A 12,992-nucleotide genomic window follows, 5' to 3' on the forward strand; every position below is an offset into this window, starting at 1 on the left:
AAGTGAACAGAATGATCTTCCTACACACAACACAAACATCAGTTAATGTTCCATCCATGCTGCTTAAAAAGCATTCCTGGCCTAGTAGAATGGGCAGGTGCCCTATCCCCACCCTCACCCGGTACGCTTACGTTAATAGCTGAAGTCAATCCTGTAATGAAATAAAGCCAGCGGTAGCTGTCCGGCAGCCTCCGCGACCGCAGATCCCAGCACAAGCTCATTACACCTGCAGTTCAGCACTCTCTTCTCACTGGCTCTCCCCACTCCCACCACCCATGACCTCATAGGCGGTCCCCGATTTCACTATTGGAGGAGTATTCTTTCCCAGTTCAGAAAGGACATAAGAAGGTATATTTTACCATCTGCCATCGTTTCGTAGCAAGATGTGTTGCTTAAATGCCCCAGTCTAAAGATGTTACTTTTGTTCCAAAGCAGTTGTGCCTGGACTTGTAAACAGTACACTCTGAAGGGTTTTAAGTTATCCAATGAAATGGAGTTGCTTCTGAAAGGGCCTTTGACCTGTTTTAAAAACACCACAAGCACACATGTAAATCCCTTGAATGAACACGGCCAAGCTGCCTCCATCTTTTCTGATGTTTCCTCAAATTCACTGTGAACACGACAACCAAAGGAGAAGAAGATGCCATTTTTAGCAGGTCACTGGCGGGCAGTGGACACATTGTATGTGTGAAAACTGGTGTGTTGTGTGGTCAAAGAGGCTGATAGCTTTAGAACTGTTTCTGGCTGTGTGGTCTCAGAGTGCCCATTGTAATAACTAGACTTCAGTAAATCCCAATTTCTAGGATAACCTTTTTCTCCTCTAAAATTAATATTTTGAGCTGGATGGGGTGGCTCACGCCTGTAATCCCACCACTTTGGGAGGCCAAGGTGGGCGGATCACCTGAGGTCAGGAGTTGGAGACCAGCCTGGCAAACATCTCAAAACCTTGTCTCCACTAAAAGTACAAAAATTAGCTGGATGTGGTGGCGCACACCTGTAATCCCAGCTGCATGGGAGGCTGACGGAGGAGAATCACTTGGACCAGGAGGCGGAGGCTGCAGTGAGCCAAGATTGTGCCACTGCACTCCAGCCTGGGTGACACAGCAAGACTGTATCTCAAAACAAACAAACTAATATTTTGTATTTCTTTCTTTCTTCTTCTTCTTTTTTTTTTTTTTTTTTTTTTTTGAGATGGAGTTTCGCTCTGTCACCAGGCTGGATTGCAGTGGTGCAACCTCAGCTCACTGCAACCTCCGCTTCCCAGGTTCAAGCAATTCTCCTGCCTCCAACTCCTGAGTTGCTGGGATTATAGGTGCCCACCACCACGTCCAGCTCATTTTTGTATTTTTAGTAGAGACAGGGTTTCCCCATGTTGCCCAGGCTGGTCTTGAGCTCCTGACCTCAGGTGATCCACCTGCCTCGGCCTCCCAAAGTGCTGGGATTACAGGCGTGAGCCACCACGCCCAGCCAACATTTTGTATCTCATAGTTAATCTAGATACCTCAAGTTAGTCAACAGAGAAAAAATTATTCTAGGAAATAATGTTCCTTTCATTCCCAACCTGCTTCTAGTTTGACCAAAATGTGCTTGATCCTCCTATAGTTTCAGCTAAAATGACCTTAGAGATTTATGACATCAGGAGACAACTGGACCCCAGACTCCAGGAGGGTTCTGTGTCTCCTCCCTGCATCCCCCTGTTGCCTCGAGCAGACCTGAGCAGACCTTGCTGCCTCCCCACCTGGTCCTCCAGGCAATGGCTCCTCACTCTTGTCCTGGCAAGGTTGTCACTGTCCCACACCGAAGTGGAAAACAGCGATACCCTACTATGGCAGTACAGGGTTTCTTGCAAAGAACTGTTTTCTAATTTTGAGATACAATATAATCCACTGCAGTCACATGAAATGACGGCATAACATATGCTTGAAAACATGGGAAGACAAGGCTGCTAAACTGTTAACTGAAAAAAGGCAGATTATCCAAGTACAGAACATGTTATTATTTTTTAAAATAGAAAAATAGGCCAGGCGTGGTGGCTCATGCCTGTAATTCCAGCACTTCGGGAGGCTGAGGTGGGACAATCACTTGAGTTTGAGCTTGGGTAACATAGTGAGACCCCCTCCCCGCGTCTATGGAAAAAAATAAATAAATAAGCTGGTCATGGTGGTGTATGCCTATAGTCCCAGCTGCTTGGGAAGCCAAAGTGGGAGGACAGCTTGAGCCTGGGAATTGGAGGCTACAGTGAGCTCTGATTGCACCACTGCACTCCAGCCTGGGTGAGAGAGTGGAATTGTCTCTGAAAAATTAAAGTTAAAAAATAAAAATACAAACATAATTGTATTATCTATGAATTGCAGTATTACTTGATAGTTTTACATTATCTTTTCTTCTGTTTAGTGGTGGTGACTGCCAGGGCAGAGGAAGACGCGATTTTAAGGATGAAAATTCCCTTTGGGTTTATTTCAGCATTCAATTGGAATTCCTAAAATTCAGAATCACAGACTGCAGAAGAGCTAATGTAACAGGCCTAACACTAATGGCCTTTGAAGGGCCTGATTTCAAGGTCGACCCTTGGCTGACATCTGGGAATTTGTGTGTGTGTGTGTGTTTGAGACGGAGTCTTGCTCCATTGCCCAGGCTGGAGTGCAGTGGTGCAATCTCAACTCGCTGCAACCTCCACCTCCCAGGTTCAAGCGATTCTCCTGCTTCAGCCTCCCAAGTAACTGGGATCACAGGGGCCCGCCACAACACCTGGCTAATTTTTGTATTTTTAGTAGAGATGGGTTTTCACCATGCTGGCCAGGCCTGTCTCGAACCCCTGACCCCAAGTGATCCGCCTGCCTCGGCCTCCCACAGTGCTGGGGTTTCAGGCGTGAGCCACGGCGCCCAGCCTGGGAATTTGGATTTCAGGTTTATGCCTCCCATTCCCAAACTGGTAAGGTGGCTTTACTGTCCCTACACTGTTTGCAGTGTGTGTTCTTTATGAGGAGCATCTGCTTTCCTTCTGAGAGTTGGAATTTTGGCATATGCTAGACAGAAGGTGCGTATGTGGCTAGCGCCAGTGAAAACCCTGGGCGCTGGGTCTCTCACAAGCCTCCCTGGCAGACAGCAGTTCACGCGTGCAGTCACAGCTTGCTGGTGGAGGAATGAAGTGTGTCCTGCGTGACTCCGCTCGGGGAGGGCTCCCAGAAGCCCACCCCTGGACACCCGTGGACTTTCCTTCATGTGCCTCTTCCCTTTGCCGATTTTGCTTTGCATCCTTTTGCTGTAAAAAATCAGAGTGTGGGCCAGGCACAGATGGGGAGGCTGAGACAGAAGAATCTCTTGAACCCATGAGCCGAGACTGTGGCACTGCACTCCACCCTGGGCGACACAGTGAAACTCTGTCTCAGAACAAAACAAAACAAAAGAAATGAGAGCGTGACTGTGCTGGGCCCTGGGAGTCCTTTGAGCGATCTAGGGTGGGAGGTAGCACAGCAACACAGTGCCCTCAAGTGAAGAAACCAACCAAAGCGTGGAGAAAAACGTGGCCAGAGCGCCCACCCCATCTCCTGCATTTCCGGCACCATATCCGGTTGGTGAGGACAGCTTGGAAGAGGCAGAGTCTCTCTCTTCTGGATTCTGCCAGGCTCCTTCTATTCTAATTGACCCAGATCTTGAGCTCTGATTTGGAGAAATGATTTTTCCCTATTTCCTAGATGCTAAATCTGTTTTTCAGTGAGTCTCAACCTTGCCAGTTTCATACTCCCCATAATGAAATGAAGAGGAGGCTGGGAACAGGGGCTCATGCCTGTAACCTCAGCACTTTCGGAGACTGAGGTGGGCAGATTGTTTGAGACCACGAGTTCGAGACCAGCTTGAGCAACATGGCAAAACCCCATCTCTACAAAAAAAATTTTAAAATGTTAGCTGGGTGTGGTTGGCACAGGCCTGTAATTCCAGCTACTCGGGAAGCTGAAGTGGGTGGATTGCTTGAGCCTGGGAGGTAGAGGTTGCAGTGAGCCAAGATTGTACCACAGTACTCCAGCCTGGGCGACAGTGAGACTGTCTCAAAAAAAGAACAATAGGCCGGGCGCAGTGGCTCACGCCTGTAATCCCAACACTTTGGGAGGCCGAGGTGGGCGGATCACGAGGTCAGGAGATCAAGACCATCCTGGCTAACACGGTGAAACCCCGTCTCTACTAAAAATACAAAAAATTAGCCGGGCATGGTGGCGGGCGCCTGTAGTCCCAGCTATTCAGGCGGCTGAGGCAGGAGAATGGCGTGAACCTGGGAGGCGGAGCTTGCAGTGAGCCGAGATCGCGCCACTGCAGTCCAGCCTGGGCGACAGAGTGAGACTGTCTCAAAAAAAAAAAGAAAAAGAAAAAAAGAACAATAATTAAAAAAAAAAAAAAGAGAGAAGCGCAGATACAAAGTGTGTGGCAGAAAAACATGGTGGTCAAGAGCACGGCTCTGAAGCTAGGCATCTCTGCTCTGCTCTGCCAGTGGTTTGCTACTGACCTGAGACAAGTCACTTAACGACTTGGATTCCCTCTCTGCAAATGGATTAGTATAAAGATGAAATGGGCTAGGCACGGTGGCTCATGCCTGTAATCCCAGCACTTTAGGTGGCCAAGGTGGGCAGATCACCTGAGGTCAGGAGTTCGAGACCAGCCTGACCAATATGGTGAAACCCCATCTCTACTAAAAATACAAAAACTAGCTGGGCATCAAGAATGAAACTCCAGCTAAAAAAAAAAAAAAAAAGATGAAATGAGATGAAGTATCTAAAATTCTAAAATGCTGGCCCAGAGCCAAACACAAAGGAAGCTCTCAATAAATGTAAGCTCTTATTATCAAAAACCATAATAATGTTGAATTTAGGAAATTATGAAGTTCACATAGATAGCAGAACCTCATTAAATATAGCTGGGATAATTTAGGCACTGGACATGCTTCAAGACCATCATGTTTTTTCCTGTGCTCCCCGAGGCTAACCAGGCCCCTCTGATATCATGCACCTCTGTTAACGTGATCATACCTGCTGCTCTCTGGAAGGCTCTTTCTCCCTTTGTTTCCCCCCGATTCCACATGTGCCCTTTTCACAAACTGTTCAAACATTTATACAGTTAAGCCTTGCAGGCTGTAGTTGTGGATTCCTCATGGAGAACCAGGCCCACTAAAACCTCCTCCAAACTGCAGAGCGTGGCAAAGGTATTGTGAGCAGGGCACTGGCTAAGTCTGGACCCCACACAAGGAAACAGAGTGACATCAAAGGATGGCCAGCCCTTCAGATCGGCCTGGCGGAGGGAGGTCTCAGCACACCGAGTGGAAAAACAGGTCTTGAAGAGGACGATGAAAACAGGCTCAGGGCTCAGTCTCTATGAGGACGCGAGGACATGGGGACACCCTGTTTTTGCCCATGTTAAAGGTTTCTTTCTATTGCTAAGCCAGAAACTGCAAAGAAAAGAAAACCCAAACAAAAAAGGAACATGCTCTTGCCTGCTGGAGTCCTCCTTTTTCCCAGTAACGGACATAATACCAAAAAAAGGCTGTGGAGGCATCAGCGATGTCAAAGGGAGAGGAGAACCTGATGATGAGGGAGCCTTCTCCTGGGGTCACCTCAATGTTTTCTGGAGGCCCGACAGTCACTGAAAAAGAATTACAAAGAGAAAATCATACACATACACGTATGTATTATAGATATAATACACTCTATATATGTATAATGCAATACATATATATAGTGGGTGTAGATATCTACACACATATATTTTTATCTATTTATTTATTTATTATTTTTTCGAGACGGAGTCCTGCTCTGTCGCCCAGGCTAGAGTGCAGTCGCGTGATCTCAGCTCACCACAACCTCCACCTCCCGGGCTCAAGCAATTCTCTTGCCTCAGCCTCTCAAGTAGCTGGGATTACAGGCGTGTGCCACCATGTCCGGCTAATTTTTATATTTTTAGTAGAGACAGGGTATCTTCATGTTGGCCAGGCTGTTCTCAAACTCCTGACCTCGTGATCTGCCTGCCTTAGCCTGCCAAAGTGCTGAGATTACAGGCGTGAGCCACCGCGCCTGGCCTATTTATTTTATTTATTTATTTATTTTTGAGATGGAATGTTGCTCATGTCGCCCAGGCTGGAGTGCAGTGGTGCAATCTCGGCTCACTGCAACCTCTGCCTTCCGGGTTCAAGCGATTCTCCTGCCTCAGCCTCTCGTGTAGTTGCAATTACAGGCACACGCCACTACACCCAGATAATTTTTATATTTTTAGTAGAGACGGGGTTTCACCAAGTTGGCCAGGCTGGTTTCAAACTACTGACCTCAGGTGATCCGCCCGCCTTGGCCTCCCAAAGTGCTGGGATTACAGGCGTGAGCCACTGCGCCCAGCCATATTTCTATTTATACATGCAGTGGAGCTGACTTTGGATGCACAAGTCTACAAGAGGCGGCTCCAGGTGTGAGGCTGACTTCAAGGCAGCACCTGGAGTGTGAGCCACCACACCCATGCTCCAGGTAGAAGGAGAGGCCTTGAGGCAGTCCACAGTGTGGCCCAGAGCAAGTCCCTCTGGCTACTCAGGGGGCAGCGCCGATGCCAGAAGGTGAGATTCCACCAGGCAGGTGCAAAAGCCTCCCTGAATGAAAGGCCGCCAGAGCCAGCGTCTCTTACAATAATTCCCTAGGAGTTGTTTCCAGGGCCCCCACAAAGGACACGCCTAATTGCAAGAATCACTGTGCCCAGCAGATCGCAGAGATGTGGCTTTCTACCAGGCATTTAGGATTGTCACAGCTGAGATGCAGTTTACCAATCAGGGGCCATGTGACCATAAGTAGTGCCACTTAGTAACACGGTTGACATGACACCTTTAGTGTCAGCTTTCCAGAGAAACAAAACTGGAAGGTTAACCAAAGGTCAAATTTTCCTGCGGAGGGGAAATGATTTTGTTAGCCCTTACCTACAATATACATAAAATTCCAATATAACTGAGCAAAAGTGGTGTTTATAAACTTTACGTACATTTGTCTCCTAGCTTCTTGTAATACTATGTTTATTTATTAATTAAAATAAATGTTTTTGAGACAGGGTCTTGGTCTGTTGCCCAGGCTGGAGTACAGTAGTGCAATAGTGGCTCACTGCAACCTTGAACTCCCAGGCACCCGAGTGAAGTGATTCAACCACTTCAGCCTCCCAAGTACCTGAGACTATAGGCCCGTGCCACCACGCCTAATTTGTTTTTGTTTTTGTTTTTGTAAAGCTGGAGTTTTCCCATGCTGGTCTTGAACTCCTGGGCTCACGTGATCCTTCTGCCTCGACCTCCAAAAGTACTGGGATTCCAGGTGTGAGCCACCACACCCATACTACATTTAAACACGGTAAGTGAGAAGTGTTGCCATGGTAAGTCTGTTTGTTCAGGCTTTTCACATAATTCACCTCATAGTCACCTCAGGCTAGGACGGTGACTCACGATGTGCTATCAGTGAGGGCTATGAAGCATTTATTAAGTAAGCATGCACATTGTATAATTCACCAGAGGAACTCAGATCAAAGTACAGGTTGGGTCCTCGAAATTCTAAGAGACCAATGTCTCCACATTTTACACAAGGAGACAATGCTGTCACTGTGAGTTCACAACAGCGGGGCTGGATTCTCTCCCCTGGGCACTCCAGGTTGGTGAGGGTTAGGTGTATGATCTGGCCAAGCTTCTCTCTGTGCAAAAGAACTACTGAGTTTGTAGCTGTGCCCTCTTATTTGTTCTGGTGGAGGTGCTAAGTCCAGACAACTCCCAGTGGCAGAAGCAGGGTCAGGCCTGGCCCACCAACAGCCACAGTGATGTTCGTGGATTGACTGCTAGTGACAAAATGCTCTTCCATTCAGCCTGCTCAGGGACGCTGGCACACGTTCTCCAGCTTCCCTTGGCCCAGCTAAGTGAGCAGAGCATGCAGAAGCACGTTGCAGAAGCGCCTGCAGGGCCTGGCTGTAGGACACGTTCTTTGGGCATCTCCATTAGCACGTGGGAGTGTGGACACCAGCCACAGCTGGCCACTGTACGGCTGAAAGCACAGGGCTCAGACCTGCCCTTCTGAAGAAAGTCCCGACCTGGAATCTGATATGAACCTGGTAAACCTTGTCTCTAGAGGGGAGAACAATCTGACTCCTCTCACAGCACTGGAGGAAGGCTGGCTCCAGGAACACCGGACGACAATGCGTGGAGCCTCCAGGCAAATGGCCTTTCCACGAAGCCTCTTACAGATCAGTGTCACCACCAAATAAGGGTATCCTGGGCAGGGCGTGGTGGCTCACACCTGTAATCCCAGCACTTTGGGAGGCCAAGGTGGGCGGGTCACTTGAGGTCAGGAGTTTGAGACCAGCCTGGTCAACATGCGGAAATGCCATTTCTACTAAAAATACAAAAGTTAGGCTGTGTGCAGTGGCTCACGCCTGTAATCCCAGCACTTTGGGAGGCTGAGGTGGGCGGATCATGAGGTCAGGAGATCGAGACCATCCTGGCTAACACAGTGAAACCCCATCTCTACTAAAAATACAAAAAATTAGCCAGGAGCAGTGGCGGGCACCTGTAGTCCTAGCTACTTGGAAGGTTGAGGCAGGAGAATGGCATGAACCCGGAAGGTGGAGTTTGCAGTGAGCCAAAATCGCGCCGCTGCACTGCAGCCTGGGCCACAGAGCGAGACTCTGTCTCAAAAAAAAAAAAAAAAAAATAGCTGGGCATGGTGGTGGGTGCCTATAATCCCAGCTATTCAGGAGGCTGAGGCAGGAGAATCACTCGAACCTGGGAGGCAGAGGTTGCAGTGAGCCAAGATCGTGCCACTGCACTCCAGCCTGGGTGACAAGAGTGAAACTCTGTCTCACAAAAACAAAAACAAAATTAACTGGGGTGTGGTGGCACATGCATGTAATCCCAGCTACTGGGGAGGCTGAGGCACAAGAATCACTTAAACCTGGAGGCGGAGGTTGCAGTGAGCTGAGATTGCTCCACTGCACTCCAGCCTGGGCGACAGAATGAGACTGCCTCAAAAAAACAAAAAACAAAACAAAAAAACAAATAAGGTTATCCCCATTTCTCGGATGAGGAAACAGAAGCCAGGAGGTGACACTATTTGCCCAGAGTAACAGCCAGTAAATGGCAGAGTTGGGATAAGAACCCAGGCGGGGGTGATGCCAACGCCCGCCCCCTCCAACCACCATCTCACTCCTCCACTTGGTAAACCTCCTTCATGTCCATTACTGATTCTAACGCCACCAGCAGAGGTGAAAGTGGCAGGTATGAGGTGAGACCACCACTGTGTCAAGCTTTTGAAGCACGCGGGCAAAGAACAGCAACCCAGCCAGTAACTAACAGAAACATGGGTGCTTGACTCCAGCTGAGAGCGGCAGCTGGCTGGTACCAGACCCAATGTCACTATACACCCTGCTTCTGTTACCTTCTCTTGATCCCTGGGCAGTGGTGGTAACTATCATTCCTCTTTTTTTTTTTTAAATGATGGAGCCTCGCTCTATCACCCAGGCTGGAGTGCAATGGTGTAATCTTGGCTCACTGCAACCTCCACTTCCCAGATTCAAGAGATTCTCCCGCCTCAGCCTCCAGGCTTAAGTGATTCTCATGCCTCAGCCTCCCCAGTAGCTGGGATTACAGGCATGCGCCACCATACCCAACTAACTTTTGCATTTTTAGTAGACATGGGGGTTTCACCATGTTGGCCAGGCTGGTCTCGAACTCCTAACCTCAGATGATCTGCCTGCCTCAGCCTCCCAAAGTGCTGGGACTGCAGGGGTGAGCCACTGTGCCCGGCCATCATTACTTCATACTCCTAATTCCCACTTATTTGACACTTTATAGCTCAAATGGGGGGTGGTTCTGTACCCAAGGACAAATGGCTTGTCCACAGCAGACGAGGAACCAGCAGGACTGCCTGGTCTTCTCTGTTTCTATCCCTCACAGCACCTAGCACAAACCACTGATTTAAAAAAAAAAAAACTTAAAAAAAAAATAGAGATGGGGTCTTGCTATGTTCCCTAGGCTCATCTTGAACTCCTGAGCTCAAGCAATCCTCCCATCTCAGCCTCCCAATGGGCTAAGATCACAGGCATGAGCCTCTCTAAAAAAACTTTTTATTGGCCGGGCATGGTGGCTCACACCTGTAATCCCAGCACTTTGGGAGGCCGAGGCAGGTGGATCACGAGGTCAGGAGATCAAGACCATCCTGGCTAACATGGTGAAACCCCGTCTCTACTAAAAATACAAAAAATTAGCCGGGCATGGTGGCGGGCACCTGTAGTCCCAGATACTCGGGAGGCTGAGGCAGGAGAATGGTGTGAACTCGGGAGGTAGAGCTTGTAGTGAGCCGAGATTGTGCCACTGCACTCCAGCCTGGGCAACAGAGCGGGACTCTGTCTCAAAACAACAACAACAACAACAACAAAAACAAACAAAAAATTAGCCAGGATTAGCCAGGCATGGTGGCACAGACCTGTAGTCCCAGCTACTTGGGAGGCTGAGGGAGGAGAATCACTTGAACCCGGGAGGTGGAGCTTGCAGTGAGCCGAGATCGTGCCACTGCACTCCAGCCTGGGTGACAGAGCGAGATTCCATCTCAAAACAAAAACAAAAACACAAAAAAACCCAACAACAACAAAAAACTTTTTATTACAGAAAATTTCAAACACATAGAAAGTAGATTGGCCGGGCATGGTGGCTCACGCCTGTAATCCCAGCACTTTGGGAGGCTGAGGCAGGCAGATCATGAGGTCAGGAGATCGAGACCATCCTGGCTAACATGGTGAAAACCTGTCTCTACTAAAAATACAAAAAATTAGCCAGGCATGGTGGCGGGTGCCTGTAGTCCCAGCTACTCGGGAGGCTGAGGCAGGAGAATGGCGTGAACCCGGAAGGCAGAGCTTGCAGTGAGTGGAGATCACGCCACTGTACTCCAGCCTGGGCGACAGAGCAAGACTCCGTCTCAAAAAAAGTAAATAAATAAAATGTAGAGAGAAGATCATAACGAACACTCGTGTACTCATTACCCAACTGAATGAACTGTCAACTTATGACCAATTTTTATTTCTTCTATGCCTAGAAACTTCGTCCTTGCCCCTGCTGCTCTTCGGATTATTTTGATTTCTTTCTTTCTTTTTTTTCTTCTTGAGATGGAGTTTCGCTCTTGTTGCCCAGACTGGAGTGCAATGGTGCGATCTCAGCTCACCCCAACCTCTGCCCCCAGGTTCAAGCGATTCTCCTGCTTCAGCCTCCCAAGTAGCTGGGATTCAGGTGCCTGCCACCACACCCAGCTAATTTTTTGTATTTTTAGTAGAGATGGGATTTTACTATGTTGGCCAGGCTGGTCTCACACTCCAAACCTTAGGTGATCCACCTGCCTCGGTCTCCCAAAGTGCTGGGATTACAGGTGTGAGCCACTGCGCTCAGCCTATTTTGATTTCTTTGAACAAATCTCAGCAATCACATCATTTCATCTGCAAATACTTTAATATGTACCTCTGAAATACAGGAACACTTTTAAAAATTTTTAACTTTGTTTTTTTGAGACTGAGTCTTGCTCTGTTGCTCAGGTTGGAGTGCAGTGATGTGATCTGGGCTCACTGCAACCTCTGCCTCCCGGGTTCAAGTGATTCTCCTGCCTTGGCCTCTCAAGTAGGTGGGATTATAGGCACGCACCACCAAGCCCAGCTAATTTTTGTGTTTTTAGTAGATACAGGGTTTCACCATGTTGGCCAGGCTGGTCTCGAACTCCTGACCTCAAGTGATCTGCCTGCCTCGGCCTCCCAAAGTGCCAAGATTATAGACGTGAGCCACCGCACCCAGCAGGAACCCTTTTTATTCCCCCAATTTTTTATTTTGGTTAAAATACACATAACATAAACTTTAACATCTTAACCAGAATACCTCCCCCTTTAAAAATCATAACCAAAACACCATTACAACACTGAAAATAAGTCAACGATAATTCTTCATTATATATCAAATATCTAGACGGTGATCATATTTTCTCAATTGTCTTATATATTAGTTTGTCTAAATCACGATCCAAGTAAGTTTCATGCCCTGTGTGTGCATAAGCCAGACACGGAAGAAGCATCTGGCATGGCTGACCACGTGACAAATGAATTACTGGAGCAACAAATGTAGGAACTGGAATCTGAGGGTTCTTCAGTCTCCTTCCAATATCTGCGGACACATTTGTTCACTCAGTCATTCGACAAATATTTACTGAATACCTACTACATGCCAGGCACCATTCAAAGTGCCTATTCTGTAACATAAAAGAAGTTGCACCAGAATAAGTGAGGGTGATCAGATACATATGCTAGCATCCCTTCTAGCATGAGGTTGGCAAACTTTTTCAGCAAAGAGCCGCAGTAAATTCAGACTTTGCAGGCTCAACAGTTGCTACTGCAACTACTCTACCATCGTAGTGTGAAAGCAGCCATAGACACAATAAAAAATGGATGTAACTGTGTGTGCCAATAAAACTTTTTTTTTTTTTTTGAGACGGAGTCTCGCTCTGTCACCCAAGCTGGAGTGCAGTGGCCGGATCTCAGCTCACTGCAAGCTCCGCCGCCCGAGTTTACGCCATTCTCCTGCCTCAGCCTCCCGAGTAGCTGGGACTACAGGCGCCCGCCACCTCGCCCGGCTAGTTTTTTTTTTTGTATTTTTTAGTAGAGTCGGGGTTTCACCGTGTTAGCCAGGATGGTCTTGATCTCCTGACCTCGTGATCCGCCCGTCTCGGCCTCCCAAAGTGCTGGGATTACAGGCTTGAGCCACCGCGCCCGGCCCAATAAAACTTTATTTACAAAAACAAGTGGTGGGCCAGATTTGGCCTGCAGGCTGTAGCTGGCCAACCCCTGGTTTAGCAAATCATACTCTCCTAGCATCGGACTCCAACATCAGAGTGTGGGTTTGACCATGCTATCCCTTTGTCTGCTGGTCATTTAGGATGAGAGGCAGAACAGAGGTGTGTGGAGTCAATACTGCAAGT

At 48.1% G+C, this 12,992-nt stretch overlaps 1 protein-coding gene across 1 annotated transcript in view; it reads right to left on the reverse strand.

Moving 5' to 3' along the window:
- The window catches only part of IFNGR2 (interferon gamma receptor 2), a 36,655-nt gene that overhangs the window by 4,527 nt on the left and 19,136 nt on the right, over window positions 1-12,992 (reverse strand). The window contains exons 4-5 of the mRNA XM_050785998.1: window positions 5,480-5,628; window positions 360-519 (exon numbers count right to left, since the gene is read on the reverse strand). Coding sequence (XP_050641955.1) covers window positions 360-519; window positions 5,480-5,628 — 309 coding nt within the window. The remainder of the gene's footprint in view (window positions 1-359; window positions 520-5,479; window positions 5,629-12,992) is intronic.

This window comes from Macaca thibetana, chromosome 3 (genome assembly GCF_024542745.1).
Source record: "Macaca thibetana thibetana isolate TM-01 chromosome 3, ASM2454274v1, whole genome shotgun sequence".
Classification (NCBI taxonomy): domain Eukaryota; kingdom Metazoa; phylum Chordata; class Mammalia; order Primates; family Cercopithecidae; genus Macaca; species Macaca thibetana.